Below are 27,415 nucleotides of genomic sequence, written 5' to 3' on the forward strand. Positions count from 1 at the left end.
GCCCTGCATTTCCATCAGTGAACCACATTGGTACTGCCACCCTGGGCTCCCCCTGGAGTCTTAAAGCCACACTGCATGTGAATGATAGATAATAAATGCAAGGCATTGGTTGGATGTTGGCCAAGATGCATGACCCCACTAACCACTTCACGGTTCCTTGCGTTGTAGTGGGTCTCTACACTAATATAAATACGTCACAGAAGGGGGAACAAATTAAAAACAATCACAGAAAATGGCCGTTACTTACTGGGTGAGGAGTGCATATGGATGCATCCTCCTCTCACCATGCAGGTAGCTGACTACCAAATGGAGGAGCCAATAACACCTGTGCAGGACACCGATAAGACAACCATTCACACTGACTCCAGGGGGAGCCCAGGGTGGCAGTACCAATGTGGTTCACTGATGGAAATGCAGGGCAACCCGCCGAATTATCATGGCGTCATTAATAGGTTGCGGGTCTGTATGGTGAGCTACATATATCAGAATGGTCTGGCACCCTGTATCCACTATACTGTGTGGGAGTATACACCAAGCATCCACCCCCCTCATTATCAGGAGGCAGTGTGAGTGGTTGTCTTATCGGTGTCCTGCACAGGTGTTATTGGCTCCTCCGTTTGGTAGTCAACTACCTGCATGGTGAGAGGAGGATGCATCTATATGCACTCCTCACCCAGTAAGTAACGGCCATTTTCTGTGATTGTTTTTAATTCTTGATTTCCCCTTCTGTGATGCATTTATATTAGTGTAGGGACCCACTACAATGCAAGGAACCGTGAAGTGGTTAGTGGGCTCATGTATCTTGACCAACATCCAACCAATGCCTTGCATTTATTATCTATCATTCACATGCAGCGTGGCTTTAAGACTCCAGGGGGAGCCCAGGGTGGCAGTACCAATGTGGTTCACTGATGGAAATGCAGGGCAACCCGCCGAATTATCATGGCGTCATTAATAGGTTGCTGGTCTGCATGGTGAACTACATATATCAGAATGGTCTGGCACCCTGTATCCACTATGTGTGGGAGTATACACCAAGCATCCACCCCCCTCATTATCAAGAGGCAGTGTGAGTGGGTGTTATATTGGTGTCCTGCACAGGTGTTATTGGCTCCTCCATTTGGTAGTCAGCTACCTGCATGGTGGGAGGAGGATGCATCTATATGCACTCCTCAGTCAGTAAGTAACGGCCATTTTCTGTGATTGTTTTTAATTTGTTCCCCCCTTCTGTGATGCATTTATATTAGTGTAGGGACCCACTACAACGCAAGGAACCGTGAAGTGGTTAGTGGGGTCAAGTATCTTGGCCAACATCCAACCAATGCCTTGCATTTATTATCTATCATTCACATGCAGCGTGGCATTAAGACTCCAGGGGGAGCCCAGGGTGGCAGTACCAATGTGGTTCACTGATGGAAATGCAGGGCAACCCGCCGAATTATCATGGCGTCATTAATAGGTTGCTGGTCTGCATGGTGAACTACATATATCAGAATGGTCTGGCACCCTGTATCCACTATGTGTGGGAGTATACGCCAAGCATCCACCCCCCTCATTATCAGGAGGCAGTGTGAGTGGTTGTTTTATTGGTACCCTCACAGGTGTTATTGGCTCCTCCATTTGGTAGTCAGCTACCTGCATGGTGAGAGGAGGATGCAACTATATGCACTCCTCACCCAGTAAGTAATGGCCATTTTCTGTGATTGTTTTTAATTTGTTTCCCCCTCTGTGACGTATTCAGAATGCGGACATTGGAGTAGTGCATTGTGGGATCTCAGATGAGCTACAAAGTCAGGTCACATGTGTGACAGTACAATGGAAATAAACTGTTTCCAAGAACACCCTGTAGACATTTGGAAGAAGTGGCCAATGATGAAAGTTCTTCAGAAAGAGGAAATTAAATAAAACAGAGCACTTGAAAAGCACTCAGGTAAATGTTGCTGCTGGACTCCAGTGTTACATCAGGCTCCCTGGTAGGGAATTATTAGTGGCCTAGGCACGAGTTGTGGGTCCGCACCTGTTGGAAGCGATCGGCCCGCCGAGTAGGCAGGGCTCCCTCCCGGGTTAGGGGTTTGCAGGAAAAGGATTTCCCTTAGTTTTATATTTACATTGCACGGTCGTGCTTATTTGCTTTGTTATGCACAGTTGTGCCTGTTCTTTCGTTTATGACTACCGCATGTCCAGTAAGGACGCAACAGATTGACCAGCCCTTACTTACTCAGGTAGATTCTGTGTGTGTATTATGAATCCCCTTGAGGTTTTGTCGCACCAGCTTGGAGCGCTGGCTGCTGAGGTCACAGAGGTAAAACAGCGACAACTTGCGCTGAAGGTTCCCAGCAAGGAACCAAAGATTGAGCTACCCGATCATTTTGCTGATGATAGGCAGAAATTTGGACCTTTTCGGGATGCCTGTAAGCTCTATTTTAGACTGCATCCAGGGTCTTCAGGGGACGATGCCCAGAGGGTGGACATTGTAATTTCCAGACTGCAGGGGGCGCCACAGGCATGGGCTTTTCCCTTGCCTTCAACGTCTGAGGTCTTGGCTTCAGTGGATAGCTTCTTTGCTGCATTGGGTCTTATCTATGAAGACCCAGATAAGTTATCTGTGGCTGAGGGAAATATCAGACGTTTGAGACAGGGAGACTCCCCTGTCGAGGATTATTGTGCTGGGTTTCGTCGGTGGGTAGCAGAAACTCAGTGGAATGACCCTGCTTTAAAGAGCCAGTTCCATTGTGGTTTGTCCAATAAGATCAAGGACGTATTGGTAGGATATACAGTACCCCGCAGTCTAAATAAGGCTACGTCTCTGGCTATTAAAGTTCGGAGACGGATCAGGTTGAGGCATCAGGAACTTTCCATAGATTCTGGCTTCTTACCTGTGGCTGTGGAGGAGCCCATGTACCTGGGGTCACTGGCTGGCAGGGTTAGGAGTGGGAGGAAGGTACAGTGTAAAGGTCAATGCTTTTCCTGTAACTGCACAGGTCATATGGCTCAGTTTTGTCTCAGTCATAATTGCCAGCTAGAACTTGATAGCCTGGAGATTAGTAAAAAGGTCCCTCTAGGCCATCAAATTGCTTGGGTATGATGCTGGTGCTTCCTGCTGAGATCCTTTGTGACAATGTGGGCAATCCCATAAAAGTCTTTCTGGATTGTGGAGCTAGTATTAATTTAATACATAAGGAAACGGTCAAACGTTTAGGCTTAGAGATGAATCCTTTGGATTTTCCTATCCCTGTGTCCACCATTGATGGTGCTCCACTATCTCAGAGAAGTCTGAGGTTTTGCGTGCCTAATGTCCATTTAAAGATTGGGCTGTTCCACACGGAAATCATAACATTATATGTCATGGAATCCCTCCCTACGCAAGTAGTCTTGGGGTTGCCTTGGCTACGCTTACACAGCCCGGTAGTGGACTGGGAGAAGAGGGACATTGCAAAATGGAGCCCTGGTTGTCTGTCTTGTTGCATTTCTGTTGATGTAACTTTTATTCAGGCAGAGGAGTTACCAGAATTTATAGCTGACTTCTCTGATGTGTTTTCTCAGGAGGGGGCAGACAAATTACCACCGTAGAGAAAGGTGGATTGTGCAATTTAACTTCTCCCTGACTGCAAGTTTCCCAAAAGTCGCATGTACAACTTATCTGCCCCTGAGAGACTGGCGCTCAAAGATTATATCCAGGACAGTTTGAGAGAGTCATATACGGCCATCTAATTCCACGCTAGCAGCTGGGTTCTTTTTTGTAAAGAAAAAAGATGGCGGGTTACGTCCCTGTGTTGACTTTAGGGAATTGAACAAGATCACGAAATGCAATCCATACCCTCTCCCCCTTATCCCGGATCTGTTTTCGCAGTTGAATGGCTCCAACTGCTTTTCTAAACTAGACTTGCGCGGGGCATATAATTTAATCAGGATTAAGGAGGGGGACTGCGTTTAATACCCCAGAGGGGCATTATGAGAGTCTGGTGATGCCTTTTGGTCTCACTAATGTCCCTGCTGTGTTTCAGTCCTTTATCAATGAGGTTCTCTATAAGTTTGTGGGCAGATTTGTATTAGTATACCTGGATGATATTTTGATCTTTTCCTGATTTTGAGTCTCACGTTTCCCATGTTCACCAGGTCCTCCAAGTTTTGTGCGAGAATTATTTGTTTGCCAAAAGAAAAAAATGTGTGTTTGCTGTACAAGAGATCACATTTTTGGGGCATATAATTACCCAAGAGGATTTCAAGATGGACCCTGAGAAGGTTGGAGCGGTGCAGGACTGGGTCATACCAGAGAATGTGAAAGCCCTAAAAAAGATTCTTGGGATTCGCCAACTATTACCGTAGATTCATTAGGAATGTTTCGGTGATTGTTAAACCTCTTACTGATATGACATAGAAAGGGTGCTTTTCGACTAAATGGTCGGCGGAAGCAATGCAGTTATTTCAGAAATTGAAGAAGTGTTTTGCTACGGCTCCAGTTCTGGTGCAGCCAGATTCTTCTAGCCCTTTTATTGTTGAGGTCGATGCTTGAGGTGGGGGTTGGAGCAGTTCTGTCTCAGGGAACAGAGACATTGCAAGATCTCTGCCCATGTGCATTCTTTTCTCGTAAATTTTCTTCTTCGGAACAATATTATGATATTGTGGACAGGGAATTGTTGGTGATTAAATGGGTATTTGAGGAGTGGCATCATTTTCTAGAAGGGCCGTGACACAAAGTAACAATTTTCACGGATCACAAAAACCTTATAGATCTGGAATCTGCTAAGAGACTTAATTTCAGACAGGCACGCTGGTCGCTTTTCTTTTCCAGCTTCAATTTTTTAGTTACTTATCGTCCAGTTTGGAAGAATGTGAAGGCCGATGCTCTTTCAAGACGTTTTCTTCCAGTAGTTTCTGATGAACCTCCTGCCCCTATCCTGTCTGAAGGGGTGGTGATGTCGGCAGTGTCTTTAGAGTTAGAGGAGCAAGTCGGTAGAGCACAGGACTTGGCCCCGTCAAAGCTTCTGGTTGGGAAGCTGTTTGTTCCAGTTCATCTAAGGTTACAGGTGCTGGCCGAGATTCATAGTTCTGTATTGGCCGAGCATCCGGGAATTAATAATACCCGTAAGCTACTCTCGAGAACGTTTTGGTGGCCATTATGACGGGATACGTTCAGTTTTGTTTCGTCTTGTGAGGTGTGTGCCAGAACCAAATCATCCCGCAGTCGGCTGGCCGGTATGTTATTGCCGTTGCCAATTACGATGAGACCTTGGACTCCTCTGTCCATGGACTTCATTACGGATTTACCACCTTCCGATGGCAACACAGTTGTTTGGGTGGTAGTGGATCACTTTAGCAAAATCTGCCATTTTGTGGCGCTCCCTGGTTTGCCGAATGCTAAAACATTGGCGAGTTTGTTCATTTCCCACATTGTTAGACTACATGGTTTGCCAGAGAATATAGTCTTCAATCGTGGCATACAATTTGTCTCCAGCTTTTGGCGAATAGTCCGTTCTCGTTTGGGTGTCCAGCTCTCGTTTTCCTCAGTATACCATCCAGAGACCAACGGGCAGACTGAGAGATGTAATCAGAACCTGGAGCAATATTTACGTTATGTCTCGGAAAACCAGGAGGACTGGTCGAGGTTCTTACCCCTAGCTGAGTTTGCTCTAAACAATAGACCACTGGAGGCTACGGGGACATCGCTGTTTTTTTGTAACTACGGATTTCACCCATGTTTTGGTCCCCTTTCCAAGAGGGTTTCGGAGGTACCAGGAGCAAATGAGTTTTGTTCTGATATGTAGGCCAGTTGAGCTGAGGTCTAGAGAAATTTACAGCGATCAGTTCGGTGGAGCAAGCGAGTTGTAGACAGTCATCGCTCTGAGGGGGCGGGTTTTGGTGTTGGAGACGTAGTTTGGTTGTCTACCAGAAATATAAAACTCAAACAACCATCCACTAAACTTGGCCTGCAATTTATCGGTCCATTTAAAATAATTGAGAAGATTAATGCGGTCGCTTTTCGTTTGGAAATTCCCAGTGCGATGAAGATTACCAATGTTTTCCACAAATCAAAAGATTCATCAATTCTGGGAATGGTTCACCACCCCCAGCTCCTGTGTTAGTGGATGGGGAGGTGCAGTTTGTGATAAGTTGCATTTTGGACTCCCGTCTAGTCAGGAATTTTTTGCAGCACCTGGTACATTGGCGCGGTTATGGCCCAGAAGAAAGATCATGGGTTCCTGCAGTCGATGTTCATGGGGATCGTCTGGTAAAAATTTTTCACTGATTGAACCCTAGTCGTCCTGGTCCTAAGGGTCCTGGGGCCCCTTCTAGAAGGGGAGGTACTGTTGCAGCCGTTCTGAAGTCTTCACCTTGCTTTCAGGCCGGACCAGGGTTTAGCAGTGTCCCTACCTTTCCTGGAGCTGAGGGGTGTGGTGGTTGGATAAGTCATGTCAGTCCTCACCTGTTTCTGAGTGGCCCTGCTCATATATAAGCCAGGCTAGAATTGACCTCAGTGCTGGTTAATTTTCAGTTGCTTCCTGGATTGCTTCAGATAAGTACCATTGCTTGCTACGGTGTACTGGTCCATTTTTATATTAGGGCTCCCTGGTAGGGAATTATTAGTGGCCTAGGCACGAGTTGTGGGTCTGTCGGAAGCGATCGGCTCGCCGAGTAGGTAGGGCTCACTCCCGGGTTAGGGGTTTGCAGAGAAAGGATATCCTTTAGTTTTGGATTACATTGCACGGTCGTGCTCCTTTGTTTTGTTATGCACAGTTGTGCCTGTTCTTTTGTTTATGACTATCACACGTCCAGTAAGGACGCAACAGCCAGGTAATCGAAGATATATATCTCATCTGATGTCTCTGCCCTAAGAATGTCAGCTATGGATACTCACGTATTTTCTTATTCTTACCTTTACACATCAGAATTTATTTAAGAGCCAGTGGAAACCCTTCATTAAAAAAAAAAATTCTGTGTCCCGTAGTTTTGTTTGTTTTATTAGGCGCAGCTTCCTGGAGGAAACCTACACTGTCAAATTTACTCCTCACCCAACCTCTTGAGAAGTTGCTCAGTACTTCATGTGCTAGTCTGCAGGCTGTTCTCTTTCCTCTCTTTTTACTTATCCTGCTTTCTTCCTCTCTCATCATCTTCCTCTTCTCTCCCTGCTGAGGGAGGGGCCATTCTGTGAGATTGGTATGCTGGTGCTGCCCTCAGTCATTTATGAGGGTATTACCATGGCCTGTCCTCTGAAGATGCCCTTACTACTGGTGTTGTGTGGACAGGCACCAAGTTTTTTTCTCTGATCAGTTTGTTTCTTGTTTTTCCTGGTTTATTAGCTATTCGAGCTGAATGCACTTAGGCTGGGTTCACACAGGGCATATTTGCCCCGGAATTTCTGTGCAAACGTTCTGCACAGAAATTCTGCCTGCAGCTTTTTTACCCCAGAATTAGCCAGCGAAGTGGACGAGATTTTCAAAAATCTCATCCACAGACTGCGGTCAAGTCGCACTGAAATTGACATGTCAATTCTTTCCCCGTTGGCCGTTCTCCTTTCTATGGGGGATGGCCACATCGGAATACAGGTGGCGAAGCCACTCTAAAATCCGTGGCGAGAGGCTGCAGGTTTTGAAGCTGCATTTCTCCCGCAGAAATTTCGCTGTATTTCAATGCGATCATTCCGTGAGATTTCTGCGGGATTTCGGTCCCGTGTGATCCCAGCCTAAGTGCCAGGTAAGAGCTCCCCACCTCAGCGCAGAGCTCCACTTGTATGCAGGCTGCTCGCTTTTTCTTGGTTTATGGTTTTCATGCATAGTTGTTGTTAGGCTTCTTTTACACCAGATTTGTAGGTATGTGCCTGTAGGAACAGGCCTGGATTATGACAATACTATATTTCCTAGTTAATTATATTTTATGCACATGTGTTCCAATTAGAGAATGCTATACGCTTGTAAATATATTTTTAAAAAAACTAAAAAACTCAACTTGTAATTATGAAAAGTAAAAAAAAACCAAAAAAATAAACCCCCCGTTTTATATATCCCAAAATGGTACTATTAAAAACTACAGGGTCACAAAAAACAGGCCTTCACACTACCCTATCAACAGGAAATTAAAACTGAGAGGGAAAAGATGGCAACAGAATGCACCATTTTTTTCCTTTAAGAAACAAAACTAGGGATGAGCGAGTATACTCGCTAAGGCACTACTCGCTCGAGTAATGTGCCTTAGCCGAGTATCTCCCTGCTCGTTCCTAAAGATTCGGGGGCCGCTGCAGCTAACAGGTGAGTTGCGGCGGGGAGCGGGGCAGAGCGGGCGGGAGAGAGATCTCCCCTCCGTTCCTCCCTGCTCTCCCCCGCAGCTCCCCCGAATCTTTAGGGACGAGCAGGGAGATACTCGGTTAAGGCACATTACTCGAACGAGTAGTGCCTTAGCGAGTATACTCGCTCATCCCTAAACAAAACGTATTTTTACTTAATTTTTTTATGTTGTACAACCTTTTAAAAAAATACCAACTGTATAAAATTTGGTATGTCTGTAATCGTGTTAACCCACAGAATGAGGAAATGGCATTTCTACTGCACTGTGGTCATACCCCCACCCTCCCCAAAAAGAAAGAATTGCATTTTTATTTCCATTTTGTCTCGCTTAAAAGTTTTATAAAATTTTCCAATACATTTTATAGTAACGTTAATTGGTACTATTGGGGGATGCAACTTGTCCTGCATAAAACACCTTCTCAGGTAGCTACGTCATCGGAAAAATAAGAAAATTTTGGATTTTTTGAAAGTGGGAGGGAAAAAGCGAAAAAAAAAAAAAAACAGCAGGAAGGAGTTAAGGACTGTTCTAGTGCTTTGTAAAAACCATAAGTCGCCACTTTCCCTGTAGTAGTAACTGCTTGTAAATGATCAGCCAATTGTGATATAGTTCCAACTGGGCACAGACATCTGTATCTGTTAACGCTCATCTGTTTCAAAGCATGAAAATAAGAGAACCACACAGACAATAGTCTTTGGACGATTTATTGACATGATTAAAAAAACATGTGCTTTTGGCTTGTAGATCATACATGTTTCTCACATGGAAGAGTCTGACATCTCATGTTATAGATTTTATTGCCAGAGTTGTTTTTCCATAATAGACATTGAATTCTCACAAAGAACAACGTATAACAACATTTTATTAATGCAGCGAACTGTTGTTCTGTCACATAAAAATATGTTCACTTTTGCTGGAAAAAGGTAGCACAGTTGAGTCAATTAAAAAAAGATTCCTATCAGAGATTCTGTACATGTACAAACACATAGACACTCACATATATAGTTATATATACGTCATATAAACATGGCCCTGTAGGAGATACAATTACATTTTGGCCTTGAGGGTTATTGATTTGCCTTTGGCAAACTTTTCTTCTAGTCCACAAAAGATAAGGACGCTCAATTTCCTACACCGGCCGGAGAACGAAAACCGCATCGTCCAAAACATAATAGTCATTGTACATATCACCTTCACATAAATAGGGGAGTCTGGTAAACGCCTCAACAACAAACCCTGCTTCATGGAAGACAGCAACCAGGCTAGTCACTTGTTCCTCCCACATGGTTCCGTTTACATCCATGATTTCCGATGGCTTCTCCCATTTACCTCCTGTTCAGGGATAGAATAGTAATGATTAGTATAAATCATTTAGGACTTGTCAGATTACTGACACATATTAAAGAGTTTGTGCAAAGACAAAGTTATCCCTGATCCCCATGATAGAGGAGAACGTTGTGATGAGTGGTTGTCTGCCCGCTGCAACCCTACTGATCCCAAAGGTCCCTGCATGAGTGCAGCAGTTGACACACAAGTGTCCTGCTGCTCCATTCACTTCAATGAGAGCGCTGGAACTAGATGGAGCCGCAGCGCGCATGCTACACCGTTCATGTGCGAACCTTCAGAATCCCCACTTTTAGGATCAGTGGTTGGACAATACCGATCAGAAATAGTTATCCTCTATGCTGTAGACAGGGGGATAAAAACGTATTATCTGGGCAAAACCCCTTCCAGATAACACAACATTTACTGACCAACCCAATGTTCGAAAACACATTCACTAAATATTCCGTAGGCGTTCAAATGCCTCGCCGAATGAGTCTTATGGCCGGTAATTCCGCAATATATACTTATTGGAATCAGTATTTTCACTCAAGTAATCGGATAACAAGTTGCAAGGTAATCAAACTCCTTACTGCTGCCTTATGGATCCATTAGCAGAATGGTGGCTGCCATTTAAGCTAGGGCTACATGACTACTTTGACCGTCAATGGGGCTGCACTGTGACCCGCAACACAAAAGTCACAAAAAATAAATAAATCCAACAGTGCATGCAACTTTAGCATAGAGCTCAATATAAGTTTGGGATTTTGTAGGGTTTTAATTTCAGACAAATTGCGCACATTTTTTTGGGAACTTGATGTTGCAAGAGGAAAGTAGCCATGTAGCGCTAGAGCTTGTTCACATCTTTTTTGTAGCAGATTTCTGCTAAAAAAAAAAAAAAATTTACAGAATGTAGCACGCTGCGCTATTTTGTCCTAGGAAACACCAAGGAACATGCCAGAGGATGGGTAGACCAAATTAAATGCCCTAGGAACTGTTGAGCAATGGAAGCCGGCCGCATGTATTTCCCCGGAAGGTAAAACATGCCACGCTGTGTAAATCTGTGGTACAATTCTGCAGCGTGAGCATTGGAAGGCAGAAAGCCATTAGGTTCAATAGAACCTAATAGCTGTGGAATAATGTTGCGGAAAACGTGGCAGAAATCAGTCCGTGGGCATTAGCGCTTAAGCGAACAAAGCACTACTCAACCTGATGTATATGTGCTTTCTTATCAACCCAACTGTGACCTCAACTAGAAAAGTCTCAGAAAGATGTGTAAAGCGGGAATTACACATGCAGTTTTAGGTACAGCTCTGTAAGCCAAAACCAAGATTGAATTCAAAACAAATGGGAAACCTAAAAAGGAAGGACTTCTATACAACTTCTTGCTGGATCTAATTTTGGCTTTGGCTAAAAAAGCATGTGCAATTTCAGCCAAAACTTGTATTCTTTGAACAACTCTATGACCTCATTTAGATGGCCACATCCAAGCTGCTCCTGAGGATCTTGGCACAACTCTGATCAGACAGCACATGGACACCCGTCCTTGTGTTGTCCGATGTGCGGGGACAGTGCACATTGCTTATCCTATTTTTTTTTTTTGTCCACGATATGGTTCTGAATAGAACATGCAGGATTTTTTTAATTTAAAACAGGCCAGTCTAAGTGAATACTTGTCCATGTGAATAGGTTCATAGGCTATAATGGGCCTGTATGCGGTCCATGAAATACAACCGTCTGTATAAGGTGTGATCCTGCAGATTGCCATCAATTCCAAAAGTTTTTTTTAATTCAAATTAAGGAGAAAAACATAATACAAAGGTCTTTTCCAAATGCTCTTCACAAAGTTCAGCATGAGTCTATGTCTGCAGTAGGTTTTTGCTGCAGCAAGCTGCAACCCATAGCAGCAGAAAAAAATCTATTGTGCCCACATAAAAAAAAAAGTGAGATTGTGATATGTTTAAACTTCAGTCTTTCCTATAAAAGGGACCAAAAGCGCTGCATTCAAGTTGTGGGAATAAGAGCTATCGGGACAGATAGCAGCAAACAAAACCCGTAACCAGGAAGTTACCCAACTTCAAAAGGAGGTCTCGGACATGAAACTGCTCTCGAGGTTCAGTTCCTCTTTCAGAAGTAATCAACCGAGACAAGAAATGGACACAAGCAGCATAGGGGGATGTATATTTCTTCAGTTCATCCTTCTATATTATCACTGTGGTAAGTTGCATAGATAACGGATCCTAGTGTGTCATTCACTACTAGTGAAGTATTATGACACTAGTGCAGATATGCCTCACATGCGCACATACCCCATTCATCTTGAGGGTGAAGGGTTTCTTGTGACATATATATTAGTCCTTGAACAAGAGTAAGAGGTAGACTGGAGCTTCTATTAAAAGTGGATGAACACTGATCAATAAGGTAGACAACATTTGAGGTATGTAGCTGTAATACTTAGCAATTCATAGTTAGTAAGACTAAGAGGAATCCTATAACTACAATGTAAATGCATTATCGTAGATGAATGAGAGCAGTGGTGAATTGGTGCAAGTTTAGATGGGAGGAGTGCTAGCAAGATGGATAGTTAGTTACCTGTTTGTTTCAGAGGTTTATATTGGTATTAAACATGTTAACAGGAGCTCACATGGCAAGAATTTCCCCTCAGAGAGGAGGATAATGACAAAAATACACAATAGAATAATATAGTCCTTCTAAGGATAGATAACATATACAGTAGTTTGACTACAGATCATGGGGGAGTAGGGTAACAATAGGAAAGGTAGTCAAGAGTCCACTGTATATTTCCAACTTCATATAGAACGGAATTGATGATACTTGGAATAAACTGAGGTTTCTAGATTAAGGGTTAAGCGGATATTATATTATGGAGAAGACCCAGAGAATCTATAAAGTTCATCCAGGATTGCTAAGTATTTGAAGACGCAGATGTCAGTTCTAGCCGCATGAATTGTTTTAGTTAACATTATAGTAGATATTTTGCTAATGACTTCTTGAAAGGAGAGGATGGATGATTTCCATCTGGAGGCTATGTGGATTCTTGTGGCCAGACGAATGTACTGGATAAGCTTGGCTCTTAAATCGTGGCAGACGATCACCTAAAAAGAAAGCAGCATGGGATCTGGGAACGGGACACACAAACAAGGAGTTAAATCATCGATAAACCTGGGACCATAATCTCGTATCTTCTGGGCAGGTCCACGAAATATGAAGTGGACTCCCTATGTCTTGAAACTAAATGGGGAGGAAGGAAGGAAAACGGATGTAGCTGTTGAGGAACCAGGTGCATTCTATGGAGAATTTTTATTGAGGTTTCCATAAGGGAAACTTAATGGCTACTTTTTGAGATAGTGGTCCAGCCATCTTTCTATGGAGATTGCAGGTAGTTAGATATTACTAGGAAGATCTACTGACTCTGGGTTACTATACTTTGCACTAGGATATAAATATGCTTTCCGGTCTCTCAGAGGAACTCTCTAAGTAGGACACTACTGGTTTTAGAAAGTTGCAAGACGGAGTCAAAAGCTCTTCCTCATTGCTAATTGTCAGTACCGGTTTCTGTTATTTATCTTTGGTTTTACAAAGAAAGCTGAACTACTAGAAACTGTGCTTCAAAAATTGAGTTGTCAGGGACTTAGGTTATGAATTTAAAAAAAAATAAAAAAAATCACCAATCCTCAGGATAGGTCATCAATAGATGATCACAGGGGCCCACTCCTTAGCATCCTAGTTGATCAGCTGATGCCTGGTCAAGCTGTCAGTAGGGACAGCACAGGAAGTAGATTGCACTGTTTTTATTACAATGTCCAGCATTGGTACTGCAGGCACATCTCATGAAATTCAATGGGAGCTGTGCATGCAGTACTAAACCAGGCCACTGAAATGTTGTATGTGCCACTATTTTAGGGCAAAATGAGTTGGTGAAGTTACCCTCGAAGTTAAGTGTGCAGAACTATAACAAGAATAATTGTGAAATTAGCTTCAAAAGTGCTGCCAGTCCAGAGATGCGCCACATTTGTCAAAAGGTGGGCATAATAATGGTAAGTGGAGGTGAAAAAAATGCAGAGGCCATGGCTTAGCTGCCTGGACATAGAGCTCCTGTACAGCAAGGGCCATTTAGTGATTCCATAGCGACAATCACACAATTAAATGGGTTCAACCTGCTACCTCTACATCCAGGTTGACAAGAGAGGGAAATGATTGGCTACGGAGAAGAAACCATGTCATGCCATGCCTCATGGTCTGTGGCACGAGTCGAAGATGGCGCAGCCTGAAGCCCGCAAGGAGGCTTCATGACAACAGCGTCTGTAATGTGCTTGCCTGAGTGAGAGAAATCTGTAAAATGGCGAGCGAAAGCTGGTTGCTCTATTCCATTAGAGAGCAAGATTTATTTTCAAACCAACGCAACTTTGATCGTAGCTCCACCCCATGAATAGCGGAAAAGTTATGTAGAGCCTCCACAACAATATTATCATCTGCATGTCCATGAAGTGACTGCGGCATCTTCTCTCCCCCTCAATCCAGCAAAACAAGGCTGGAACTAGAATCTCCTGAGGGGCAACCTGAGGAAAGGGTGAGTGCTCTACCATCTTTTACTGATATAGCCCCTCACACAGCGGATGCTTGACAACATCCTCGTAATGAGTACATTTATTACAGACACGACCATAAAAGCCCTGCAAAGCTCTCTGCAAGCTAATGTTGCTAAACTCATTCAACCCATAAATATAGTTGTAGTTGAAGCAGAGAAGAGAATTAACCACGTGGAAACAATCTCATTAAGTCACACCATACGCTAGAATCAGAGCTAGATTGACTTAGAGCCAAAGTGGCGGACGTGTAAAACACGTTCCATGGTAATAACATTAAATTCAGAGGGATCCCCGAGACCATGCAGGTCTCGGAATTGAAAGCATACAAAGAGTACATAACAAAAAGTTATGAAAATACTGCTACCAGACTGCCTTCTAAGGGACTACGTAATAGATAGGGCATGTAGACTCCCTTGACCCACATATGTGGCAGATCACATACCAAGAAATGTTCTGCCACGCTTCCCCTTCTAAGGAAAAGCTCTTGGAGGTCACTAGGAAAAGGAGTACATTACTTGTGTCCTACCAATCGCTATCTGTGTGTACTTGCCTATCTGCAACATTAGCACAAAGGCGATGAGTGCTCCCTGTAATTACTAGACTCAGACAAAATTTTGTACAAATGGGAATTTTCTGTACATCTGATTACTTACAGCAACAGCAACTGCGTCATGAATTCAGTGGAAGTCGGGATCAACTTCCTACATCAAGGAGGACTCTAAAGTCTTTCATTGGATATCATGAAACCGGCGTATGGCAAAACTTTGTGCCAGTCTCTTAACGGAAGACTTATTTACAAACTGTTGGTGTATAACAGTGGAACACTAACATACTTTGGAAACAACTGAGAACTTTTAACCCCCAACGTAAGAAGTTGAGCTCTGGCAGAGACTATACCCCTTTCTCTTCACCTCCAGCTATATGACGAACTATTTGATGTTACGGTTTTCTTTTCCTTTTGGTCTTCCTTTCTCTTCTTTTGTTATATACCAGGTTTATATAAATCGGTACACAAAAGATTCATATCATTTCAAGAAAGCTTTGGTATATGAATAGAAAACCTATTTACAATACCTTGGTTAATCGTAAATGTCCTCATGGTAAACCCGAGTGCTACTCCTAACTACCTACAAAACATGGTGGAGCTCGGAATATTTTAATCTTTATATACCTGGTACTTCGTACTCTCATTTATCTCTCTGTTAAATATATAAAAAGGTATATCAGTATCTTGTAGGATCTTGCTTAAAGAATATGAATCAGTATGGGTTCCATGATATTTTGAGGCCAGTACCTATTCTACGTCCAACACTTGATGTCCTATTGTCCTAACATGCAAGTGGTTTTAAAACTGAAAAAAACACCAATAAGAAAAAAAACTAAGCGATTGTCTCCCTAAAGGAACAATTAAGTTCCTTCAAAAAGTAAAAGGTAGTGGATGAGATGAAATCCTATGTGCCCTTCCAGCACAACTGAGTAAGGGGCTCCTTTTCCCAACACTCATGTTATTCATGGGAGAATAATAAAATAAAAAGAAAGAAAAGCCAGATTTGTCTTGTTCTTTGAGTCTTGCTTCAAGTGGAAAGTTGCACCAGGACCAGATTTTTTTCACCTCTGCTTACTATTTTAGGAGGCAGTGAGTATATGGCATCATTGTGTGTGGACACTATCTGTATTGCACTATTTGGGGGTACTGCAGTTCTTTATGTGTAATGGTGTTTGCATGTACTGGGCAGCACAGCTGACACTCTAATAGGGGATGGTGCTGCTCTGATATTTAAAGGAAAAGGGGGCAGCATTATCAAGGCTATTCTTTCTGCACTGTATTTGGGTCCAATGGGCAGCACAGCAGGCACACTATTGGGGTTGGTGACAGCATTAGGGATAGCAACAGGATAAGAATATAGATGCAGCATGGAGAAGAGGGGAGGTGAAGAGAATGGGAATATGCTAGAAAAATAAGAAGTGGTCTGTGTGGCAAACTCCGTAGAAGAAAGCCATAACTGGAAGTAGTGGTCATGGTGGATCGAGACAAAGCAAGAAAGCAAAAGGACTCCAGAGATGATATCACCGGTGAGTTATCGAATGTAACTGTTTTCTATTCAGTGCTTGACAGGGTCCAATGAGTGGTATATTTACTCACCCAGTCTACAGCATAATGTTACTCTGCTGGCCACCTGTGTGGCAATATTGGTCTTCGTATACTTTGCTATGGTATGTTGGTATCATTCAGTAACGGTATGGTGGCATTAGGTTGTATGTTAATTTTTTTTAATTTAATTCGGCTAACTTACTAATCACTGAGTGATGCTAGCTCCTGCTCTGAGAGTAGAGAGGGGGATACTATACACAGAAGGTGGGGGTATGAGGCAGGTACTTTCTATATATGCACAGTATTCTGGAGTGCTTTCACTTAGTTTGCACCTGATAAGAGACTTTCATTGACTCACTTCACCACGTATCATGCGTCTGTGCAACATATGTGTAACGCATAGTGAAAACATGGACAAGAGCCCTTACAAGCGCAGAAAGCATTTAGTGGAGTGTACCCTGTTATTTTGTCTAAGAATATACAATAGATCATTAAAATGTCTTAGCGGACACTATACCCCGATAAGGTAAACCAAGGACAAGGGAAATACCGACATTGTATCCCTAAAAAGCCAAGGAGAGTCCCGGAGAGAATAAACTGTTTTTATTTTCCGTTGAAACCCAAGGGTATGGTCGAACTACGGAAAGAGCAATTCCCTCATATACTTACTACAGGAACAACAAGCGCCAACAGCGGCCATTGTAGTTACAACTAACCACCAGAAATATGGTTTATGACAAACTGAAGAGATTTCCATTGGTTGGAAGCAATTATTTTAACACCAATACAGTGGTTATTGATTAGATTGGCCAAATTCTAGCATATGTATGGCTTCCTTAAGTTATTCCAAGGAAGAGCTATAAAACTCAATATCATTAATGTTTTGTCCTATAGGTGTCCAAAGCTGTACAGTGGAAGTGAAGCAAATTGAGTTTTCTGAAGCATTACTGGACGACAAAACTGCCAATGTATCGTGTAACTATAAGCGTAGCAACTGCACTACCACTAGTACGATCTTCTGGTTTCGATGTCTTGCTTCTACATGTGAAGAACTACACCCAAAAAGAGTAGATCGCTTTGTCGTCACTACTCCTGCTGCTGGGCATACTCTCCTGGAAATTAAGAGCATAGAAACTAAAGACAGTGGAATATATATTTGTGTCATAGTGTCTACAGGATCTCCAGAGTCTACTTCAAAGGCCACAGGACCAGGAACAATGCTAATAATACGAGGTAAAACAAGACACTTACTGACCTGAACCTTACAGTGGTAGACCAAAGATGTTGTGGGGATATACAAGATCTATAGAAAATGGGCACCAGCAGATACTAAGATGAGTTTATGGGCTGATGCAAAAATAATACAGACCTTGGAACAAAAACAAAAAAGATGCCTCAGGTACAAGGATGATACTAGAGGGTTTGATTGGCAGAACTGTACAATAAAAATCCCATAGTGTGGTCTCAGTGGGACCAGACATGGCAGGGGTTCATATTCCTAGTTAGGAAATTACAATTAGTACTCATCAATAAGGAGGTTCTGGAATACCTGATAAAAGACTAGTGAATATTAGAATAAGGGGAATATACTTTATGATGGAAAATATACTTAAAAACGAATACAGCAGGAGCAGTAATATATATATATATATATATATATATATATATCCCCCTATCCCTGTAGGCCCTTAGGAGCCAGACAAAGAAATACAAGAACCAATTTGCTTTCAGAAGAGCCTTCATAGACATCAACAGACCAGTAGACTGCAATCAGTGCAGGACTGAGTTACTGCGAGTCAAAGATAACAATGAAGTAGATTATTAAGACTGCCGTTTCATAAACAGGGCACAGAGAGTAAAACATGGCTAACTTATGAAGATAAACACTGAGATCTAGCCCCCTCCCATTAAATCCCGCTCACTTTTCAAAAGTAGCAAGAAAAATGTAAGAATTGCAAATTCTAGCACACACCAAAGTTTGTGACTTTCATACGCTTGTAAACTGGCATTAATGGTTTGTCAAATGTGTCCACTCTCTAAAATACAGTACTGTGCAAACGCTTTAGGTGGGTGTGGAGAAAATGCTGCAAAGGAAGAAGGTTTTCAAAAATAGAAGTGTTAGTAGTTTATTTTTGTCAATTAACAAAATGCAAAGTGAATGAACAAAGAGAAATGTAAACCCGATGCCTTCAAAAAACAGCATCAATTATTCTTCTAGGTACACTTGCACACAGTTCTTGAAAGAACTCAGCAGGGAGGTTGTTCCAGATAGCTTTGAGAACTAACCACAGATCTTCTGTAGATGTCGGCTTAAATGCTTCTATCTTTTCATGTAATCCCAGGCTGACTCGATGTTGAGGTCAGGGCTCTATGGGGGCCATATCAACTCGTCCAGGACCCCCTGTTCTTTACACTAAAGATCGTTCCTAATGCCATTGGCTGCATGTTTAGGGTTGTTGTCCTGCTGCAGGATAAATTCTGAGCCATACGCCTCCCTGACGTTAATGCATAATGGGTAAGTATCTGCCTGCATTTCTCAGCATTGAGGACACCATTAATTCTGACCAAACCCCCAACTCCTTTTTTTGAAATGCAGCCTCAGATGTACAAGGAACCTCCACCATACTTACATATTTCACATTTTGACTCATCAGTCCAGAGCACTTGCTGACATTTTTTTTTCACTCCAATTTCTATGTTTTTGTGCATTAGTTGAATCCCTTGGCCGTGTTTCTACATCAAATTATGGCTTTTGCCACAATTCTTCCATGAAGATCACTTTTGGCCAGACTTCTCCGAACAGTAGATGGGTGTACCTGGGTCCCACTGGTTTCTGGCAGTTCTGAGCTGATGACACTGCTAGACATCTTCAGGTTGAAAAGTAAGCATGATGTGTCTTTCATCTGCTGCACTGCTTCCTTGGCTGACTGCTGCATCTACGGTCCTCAGGGTTGCACATTTCTTTGTGCTTCTTCAGAAGTGCTTGAACAGCACATCTTGAGACCCCAGTCAGCTTTGAAATCGCTGCCTGGGAGAGACCTTACTGATGCAGTATAACTACCTTATGTCTTTTGGTTGTGCTCAGTCTTGCCATGCTGTATGACCTGGGACATAAAACTGTCTTCCACAACCTCACCTTTATAACAGTGTATGGCTATTCCTCACCTAATTTAAGCTTCCTACACAGCTGTATCTGTTTCAGTTAATGACTGTGTTTCAACCTACATCTGAAAATGATCATTACCACCTGTTTTGTATAACTGGTTTATCACACACATGACTAGAATTCTACAAAATCCCTGACTTTTTGCAAGTGTACAGAATTGTAGACAGTGTAGAAGAATTGATGCGGTGTGGAAGACAAAATGATGGTCTCACCAAATATTGATTTGATTTAAACTTCTCTTTTGTTCGTTCACTTTGTTTATTTTTATCAGTTAACAGTTAAGTGCAAACACTTCTATTTTTGAAAGCATTCTTACTTTGCAGCATTTTTTCCACACCTGCCTAAAACATTTGCCCAGTACTGAACATATACCTATTTTAACTTCATTATAGACAATTATTGTAGACCATTAAAGTAAAAAAAAAATAAACACATACCCAGAAATAAGTAATCTGATCCAGTCTGGGTTTAGTTGTGAATATTGTCCAATTAAGGCTGGGTCTCAATGTTATCCCCAAGCCTGGGCCCACTAGACAAATCTTTGATGGTCTAGTCAGACTCCAACAACCCAAAAGTGTAGATGTGCAGAAGCATTGTCTTCCTGGCTTAGATAGAATAGTGGTAGCAGATCCCTGTATGTAAATTTATATTATTTGCATACAACCTGTAGCCCACACAGGGTTAATTAGCCTCCACTAAATTAAATGATAAATTGTTATTCAGAGTTAATGAATTTACACAGGATGAAAAAAGAAGAGAAAACTGCCCCGAGGAAACTTGTAGAGTGCCTGATATTGAGAGGCCGAGCAGGACGTCCAATTAACAGAGTTGCACTCATCATTTTCTCCATGTGTACAAGTTAAAATAACCAGCATCTCTCTTCCATTGTAGACAAACCTGATAAGGCGGTTACACCAATCAACATTGCTTTACTAGTCCTGTGTACACTGCTTTTTATATATTGTATAGCAGTGTTTTCTTACCACTCCTTTAAGGTGAGTCTTCTTATATATATGTTAATACTAGCTGATATACCCGGCCTCGCCCGCGTTAATTTGATACAGGTATTTATGTGTGATTTGCACAGAAAATTTTATGAAGTCAAGGTTACTTGAAGAGTAACCGAGGAATAAAAGATGTATACACATAGGGGAGCATTAGATTCTCTTCAGGCTGCATGTACGGATCTCCCTCTGCAGAATGTGTCACCCCTCCCACTCGCCTCATTTAGGACCTAAAGAATGCTTGCGCCAAATTTTATGTTTGTACGACCCCGGGAAGTTACATTACATAGGGGTGCACTTACCTTTGCACTTTGCATTGAATAATGGAGTTGTGACCCCTTTAGTTTTCTTATTTAGGACCTAAAGAATGCGACTGCCAAATTTCATGTTTGCACAATACCGGGAAGTTACATAATTAGATTAGGTACCTTACACAGGGGTGCTAATACGTTTGCACTTAGCAGTGAATTTTCGATTTGTAACCCCTCTACTTTTTACCTATTTAGGACCTAAAGATAGATAGATAGATAGATAGATAGATAGATAGATAGATAGATAGATAGATAGATAGATAGATAGATCATCTGTGCTTGACTCATTTATGAAGGTCTATGAAAGTCAACTTCCCAGCTCATTAATCTCCATATGATGGTCACTGGACAATCTTTTTTCTCCTCCAAGGCTGATTTCACATGAGTGTAAGGGCAATTGCGCGCACCTCAGTGCAACATTTTTGCCCTATGAAAAAAGTTTTTTTGCATGCACATTGGCGTATTTTACTGCATTATATCCACGTGCAGAGCATGTTCATTTGCACGCAGCAAACAAACGCACCAATTGAAATGGCCAATTAGTTCCAGATGTGTTTTTTCCAGCGAAATTACGTCCTGTGTCACGCATCTCCTTGCATATTGCGCACCCCCTAATTGACTTCTATGATGACCTATAGTGTGCAAATAGTCTTTTTTGTGCATCTGAAATGTTCACACAATACGTGCATGTGAACGAACCAATTGAAATCAATGGATTCTATACACTGCATATTGCATGTGCAACACTTGCGCACTCAAATACGTATGAAGTTGGCGTAAGGCATTTATTTGTTTGCAGTTTATAATCCTTCTCTCTATACACAACCAACAATGTACAAAAGGAGAACACTAGTAGCAGAACTCAATTTTGAGCAGTGTACTGCCTTATGTACTTCACGAGCAGCACATGGGCCCATTATAGTCTATGGGATTATAGACACAAGCACTTTTTTACATAGCCCATTTCTTTAGGTTGCATTTTGGATATTTTTAGTCAATCACACTATTCTTCGTATACCTTCCACACGGTTTTACAAGAAAACCCGAAAAAGTTTAGTAGTTTTTGAAATGGTGGCCCCAACTAGTCTAGCACTGATGACCAGGCCTCATTGGAAGTCACTTTTCCCATTCTAATGTGGATTCACAGACTGGTCCATGGAAACCTTGCTAACTCGATTGTATGCTGCACTCTGGGGTCACAAGTCTAAGGTTCATACAGGTAGGCTCTGAGCGTGAAAGGGCAGGCGTGTCTCTAATAAAAGTGGGGGCGCTGCAGTTCAATCCCCTTCGAGGGCATAGGGTGGGGCTGTAATGCGGTAGAAAACTGCTGTCATTTCCTAAAGAAAGCCGCCATGATTAGACGTGTCCTACAACCCCTTTAAAGTAACTATACAACATGGTCCTAGCACTTGTCATTTTCTTTTGCTTGTTTAACAAAATGGTCATTTCTGAACAAGTTATTAACCCGGTCTAAAACTTTTCCAGTCAAAATGGACAATCTGTAAATGCGTCCAAAACAAGCACGGCTCCACAACGGACACAAATGTAAGTGATCACATATTTGGTCGATGCTGCCCAGTAATTAGCATACTGTGACCTACAATACCAGATATTTCTTCTTTCTTATAGAGAAATTTCAGAACAAGAAGTATTTTTCAGGCAATTGCAGCAGAATACCAAAAGAGATACGATGGGAAAGTCAAAAAACAAGTCAATCGAGTAAGTCATCAATACAGGGGAGTCTAATAACCCATGGCAAATCACCTCCCATCTATTTGGGAAGGCTGTCCCTATAAAGCAGTTGTCTTACAAGGAACATCCGTGTCCCTATCACCTATTCGGCCATATGGGTATGAAGTAGAGATGAGCGAGCATACTCGCTAAGGCAAACTACTCGAGCGAGTAGTGCCTTATGCGAGTACCTGCCCGCTTGTCTCTAAAGATTCGGATGCCGGCGGGGAAGAGCGGTGAGTTGCGGGAGTGAGCAGGGAGGAGCGGGGGAGAGAGTGAGAAAGAGATCTCCCCCCCGTTCCTCCCCGCCGGCACCCGAATCTTTAGAGACGAGCGGGCAGGTACTCACATAAGGCACTACTCGCTCGAGTAGTTTGCCTTAGCGAGTACGCTCGCTCATCTCTAGTATAAAGGATGGTGCTCCCTGCACTCAGGTCCCCACCTATAATCCGGCATGGAGAACAGCTATATAAAGCTGGCCATAGTTAAGACGGTTATCTGCAGACCACTAAAGGATCATCGCCCTGCGGAATAAAGGACATAGTCATCATTGCGTTTCATGAATGCTCAGAGCATGGAAATCATAGAAACCAGGACTGTAGTACCAGTGACTGCGGCTAGCTCTGTCCAGCCAGCTGGCTGGCTTACGGCCCTTTCCAGTCCTGGTTTCTAGGTTTTCCACACTCGGAGTATGCTCAAAATGCAATATACCTAAAGTTATCACGTCATTTTTACTGTACAGCGACTGCTGTAAAAAACAAAGCCACCCCTCAAAGAGTGGCACAATTAGGTTTTCATTCTACTTGATTTTTGAAAGATTTTTAGTACATTATATGGTACTATTACAAAATACAACTTGTGTTGCAGAAAACAAACACTCTTATGTTAATGAAAAAGTTTTTAAAAAGTTGGAAGTGGTTCTTGTAAGTAAGGGAGTGGGTGAAAAAAAAAATGGCCAGGTTCTCAAGAAGTTAAGATGGTGTCTCTGGAAAACACAGAAGGCCTGAGGGTGTCCCACTGAGGGTACTTTTACATGGGCGACTACAGACCAAAAGGAAAAAAAGACCCAAAAAAACCTCAAACCAGCAATTTTGACCAATAGTTGTCCGATGCAAAAGTGGGACCCAATAGGGTTCGTAGTGAGGAGTGGCTCATTTAGTCACTTTGTTTCAGCACTGAAAAGCCCAGGGACAATAGTCTTTGGGACGTCTGACGGGCACTAAAGTACCCAACAGTCCCATGTAAAATCACCCTAAGGACCCCTTTTCACGTTTTTAGTGTGATGTGAAAGTGCAAGCTCTCGCAAGAAAGTGCCACACATGTTGTTCAATGACAGCCTTTCCACTTGCGATGTTTTCGGGCAAGCTGTGATGCGAGGAATTAAGAGAAAAAGCCAAAAACCACAAAAAAAAACAACTATCACAGCAGCAGGATTGTTTCAGTGTTTTGCTTGTTTGTCGCCCATACAGTGCAATGGCAAAACAGATTTCTCGCATCAGCTTGCGATTTTAACATTGTGATTTTCTCGCAGCGATATTGCTATTGCGGGTAGAAAGGAGCCCTCAGGGCTCCCACCCACTTGTGTTTTTTTAACATGAATGGGACTTTCTAATGTTAAAAATGCATAGCAAGTTTGTGCTTTACGTTTTTTTTGTGCGATGCGGGCGGACCACTAGAAAGGCACGGCACATGTGCACAGCATGCTACGGGCTTCCGGAGCACATCCGCTGGGCAGAAGAAAGAAGATCCAGCCACCATAGGGGAGAGCCCCGCTGCGTCTGAACAGGTGAGTATACTGTATTCTTTGGCCTCATGTCTGCGGGCCGGGTGGAATCCGCTGCAGGATTCTGCATGAGGAAACCATGCGGGCCCGTGGACATGAGGCCTTAAGATAGTTTCATATGCAGCATAAAAAGTCAGCCATATGAACATGGTTTGTTAATATCATTCCCTAACAATGACATGGGGAATTGATGGGGGGAGGGGGGCTATTCTACAACCTGTACTCTGTATGTGGAACCGGCCTAAGAAGTGGTCGGATTAATCTGATGTTCCATGTTAATCTTACATGCATCAATTACTGTACTCTGCAGAGTGACAAGCCTCGGAGCTCCAGAGCAGCGCTCACGGCCGTCAGAAAGGTAAGTACTGCTGCTTTTATTCCGTAGTGGAGACAAATACACGTTTCCAGGCCAGAGTGGTCTCTTCATCAGGTGAAGACTTACCTACAGCCATGATACAGTGACCCCACTGACTTAGAGTCTCATGTTTCATGGCAGTGTTCACACTTCTATGGGAAAGATAGCAGTGACAACCTGCAACACGATGCAGAAGTGAACCGATCCTGTCCTGCAAACACTTCTGTTTCTCCCCGTACTAGGGAGCTTTATATTATCATCCAAATAATCACTCCGAAAGTGAATGCAAATGACAACGGTTCCATGTAAACACCCCACCGACGGGGCCGAGCAATAGTTAGCTCACTAGTGGTTCATATATGAATGTCTTGCAAACACGTCTGCATGGAGATGCCCCGTAAGAACGACATCTCAGCGAAGGCGTTATGCACAGTCAGCACTCTGGAGTCATTGGAATAGTTCAGCCACTTTTCTGAGCACCAAGATGAATGATAGTTGCTCAGCGTAAAGCTTACGGCTCTTTCACACAACAGGTTTTTTTTGTATCTGAGTTTTGCGCACGTAATACGCTGTAACAAACTTTACATTACTTTCAATGGTGCCTCACACACAGTGCGCAAAATGCGAGCACAAAAAAACCCAGCGGCATGCACTATCTTGGTGCGTATTACACATGCATACACACCAAGACAGAGTATAGGGATTGTTAGTGCGCAGCAAAGACACAATGCATTGCGTACTGAAATACTCTCACGGCGTGAGCGCTCTAAAGACACGTTCACACAGTGGATTCTGCCGCAGTATTTTCTGCACTGAACCCGTCTGTAAAACCGTGTTTTTTCTGCCACGAACACGCACGCAGATTTAGTCCCATCAATGGGCAAAATCCAGGTATGGAATTTCCAATGCATTTATGTGGAAAGCAGCGAGACATCACTTCTTCCGAAAATGCGTTAGAATTTTGCCCATTCACAGTGTTAAATCGGCATGCAGATCCATGGCAAAACCGTGATAGAATAGCAGCAGATTTCTGGTGGATTCTGTGTGGAAAATTCCGTGGCAAAATCCGTTTTGTGGACGCGCCCTTAGAGTAACAAGTGAGTAGGGCCTCATTCCCACGAATGTATTTTCACTGCATATTACGCAGTGAATGGGATCAGTGAAAGTACATTGATCCCTTCACATTAGCATATAAATATTCTGTAATCTGTGCAAGAAACAGAACGCAGTAAGTTCTATTTCACCACGTATTATGCACGTGCAGCCCTATTGTTCTCTATGGGTTACGTATTCAATGCTGAACATATGCAAGAGAACGCCGCTATGAGACAGTGGGGAATTAAAAAAATAAGAAGAAAAGCAGAAACTAGTCCCATTGCGCATGTGTGAGATGCGCCATCATGCGCAGTGCACAATCACTGCCGTACGCAGCGATAGCCGGCTCATGTGGCGGTTAAACACTGCATGATCCACAGCTGTGGGAATGAGCCCTAACTGTACGCATATCTGGCCAATCGTTTCCTCCCAATCCTAATACCTTGCTCTTTAACAGAACCAGGTCATAGAAGATGACGAAATCTACCAGAACACGCAGGATTTACACTGAGATGGGTCCCAAAAGCGCAAGTGTAGAGACCAGATGGCAACCAGAAAACATGTAAAAAGTTATTAAACTAATTTCGTAATAAAACTTTACAAATGAACTGCTCCGTTACTGGAAGACGCCAATTTATGTACTGTTAGAAACCAATTTTATGATCTCCAAGTAGGGATGAGCGAGCATTACTTTCGATGGTGCCTCACACACAGTGCACAAAATGCGAGCAAAGAAACCCGCGGCATGCACTATCTTGGTGGGAGAGAGAGATCTCCCCGCTCTCCCCCGCAGCTTCCTGCCCGCCACCGGCAGCCGAACCTTTTCGCTTCAGCGGGCAGGTACTCGCTAAGGGCAATGCTCGCTTAAGCAATTGCCCTTAGCGAGTATGCTCGCTCATCACTATTTCCAAGTATCCCATACTCTTATATTAAAGAGCTACTAGAAAGCCTGTCCCAAGGTGATGACTGCAATCCATACCTATATATTATATGTAAATCACAATTCTCCAGAGAATTCAGTGGAATTAAGCATAATAGTTGGAATGCAAAGGTGTCAGCTACTGAAAATACAGGAGATACCCAGAGCAAACCAACGTGGAGGTCCCTTCGTGGTCCAATTCCCTCCATTCATGCTGCTTGTACCAAATTCTGACACCCCCTATCAGCACGATGCAACAGAAGTCGGATGTCATCTGACAACCAACGTTTTTACACTCTTCAGTAATTCAATTTCCTGTGCAGTTTTCCCCCTGGAATCTGGCCAGTTTTACTTGGTACGTCCTCAAAATATATAAGCCCCATGACTTCAGTTTGGAATTTACTAAATCAACTGTTTCAGCAGGTGATTGATGAAAGAGGATATGTTGTATGATGTAGGCTTGTGTGGCAGAGAGGTAGCTTCACACCTCTTGTGTGGATGATGAGAGGCAGGAAGTTGTATAGATGCTATGGTGATGCTGAGTGAGAGGCATAGCATGTAGTTACATAATGCATACACAGGAGGGCACAGTTGATTACTACCCGCACTACATCAAGTTAAGATGTATACCGCGGATTTAAAAAGTCTACACGCCCCTGTTAAAATACCAGGTGTTGGTCAGGTTAAAAGATCCGACAAAGATGAATGATTTCAGGTTTCTTTCCACCTTCAGTGTGACCCGTTATCTG

General features: G+C 42.9%; 2 protein-coding genes across 2 annotated transcripts in view; one reads left to right on the forward strand and one right to left on the reverse strand.

The window, feature by feature from the left end:
• Window positions 1-8,965: 8,965 nt before the first annotated feature.
• Window positions 8,966-27,415, reverse strand: part of METTL9 (methyltransferase 9, His-X-His N1(pi)-histidine) — a 28,805-nt gene continuing 10,355 nt past the window's right edge. Inside the window, exon 5 of the mRNA XM_066576272.1 lies at window positions 8,966-9,609. Coding sequence (XP_066432369.1) covers window positions 9,407-9,609 — 203 coding nt within the window. The 3' untranslated portion in view covers window positions 8,966-9,406. The remainder of the gene's footprint in view (window positions 9,610-27,415) is intronic.
• IGSF6 (immunoglobulin superfamily member 6) lies at window positions 11,725-26,358 on the forward strand. The gene is made up of 7 exons (XM_066576273.1): window positions 11,725-11,817; window positions 17,197-17,535; window positions 20,360-20,463; window positions 22,269-22,328; window positions 22,413-22,502; window positions 24,608-24,655; window positions 26,205-26,358. Exons 1-7 carry the CDS (start codon window positions 11,754-11,756, stop codon window positions 26,256-26,258), a joined length of 759 nt encoding a protein of 252 aa, XP_066432370.1. The 5' UTR covers window positions 11,725-11,753; the 3' UTR covers window positions 26,259-26,358.

This window comes from Eleutherodactylus coqui, chromosome 8 (assembly GCF_035609145.1).
Source record: "Eleutherodactylus coqui strain aEleCoq1 chromosome 8, aEleCoq1.hap1, whole genome shotgun sequence".
Classification (NCBI taxonomy): domain Eukaryota; kingdom Metazoa; phylum Chordata; class Amphibia; order Anura; family Eleutherodactylidae; genus Eleutherodactylus; species Eleutherodactylus coqui.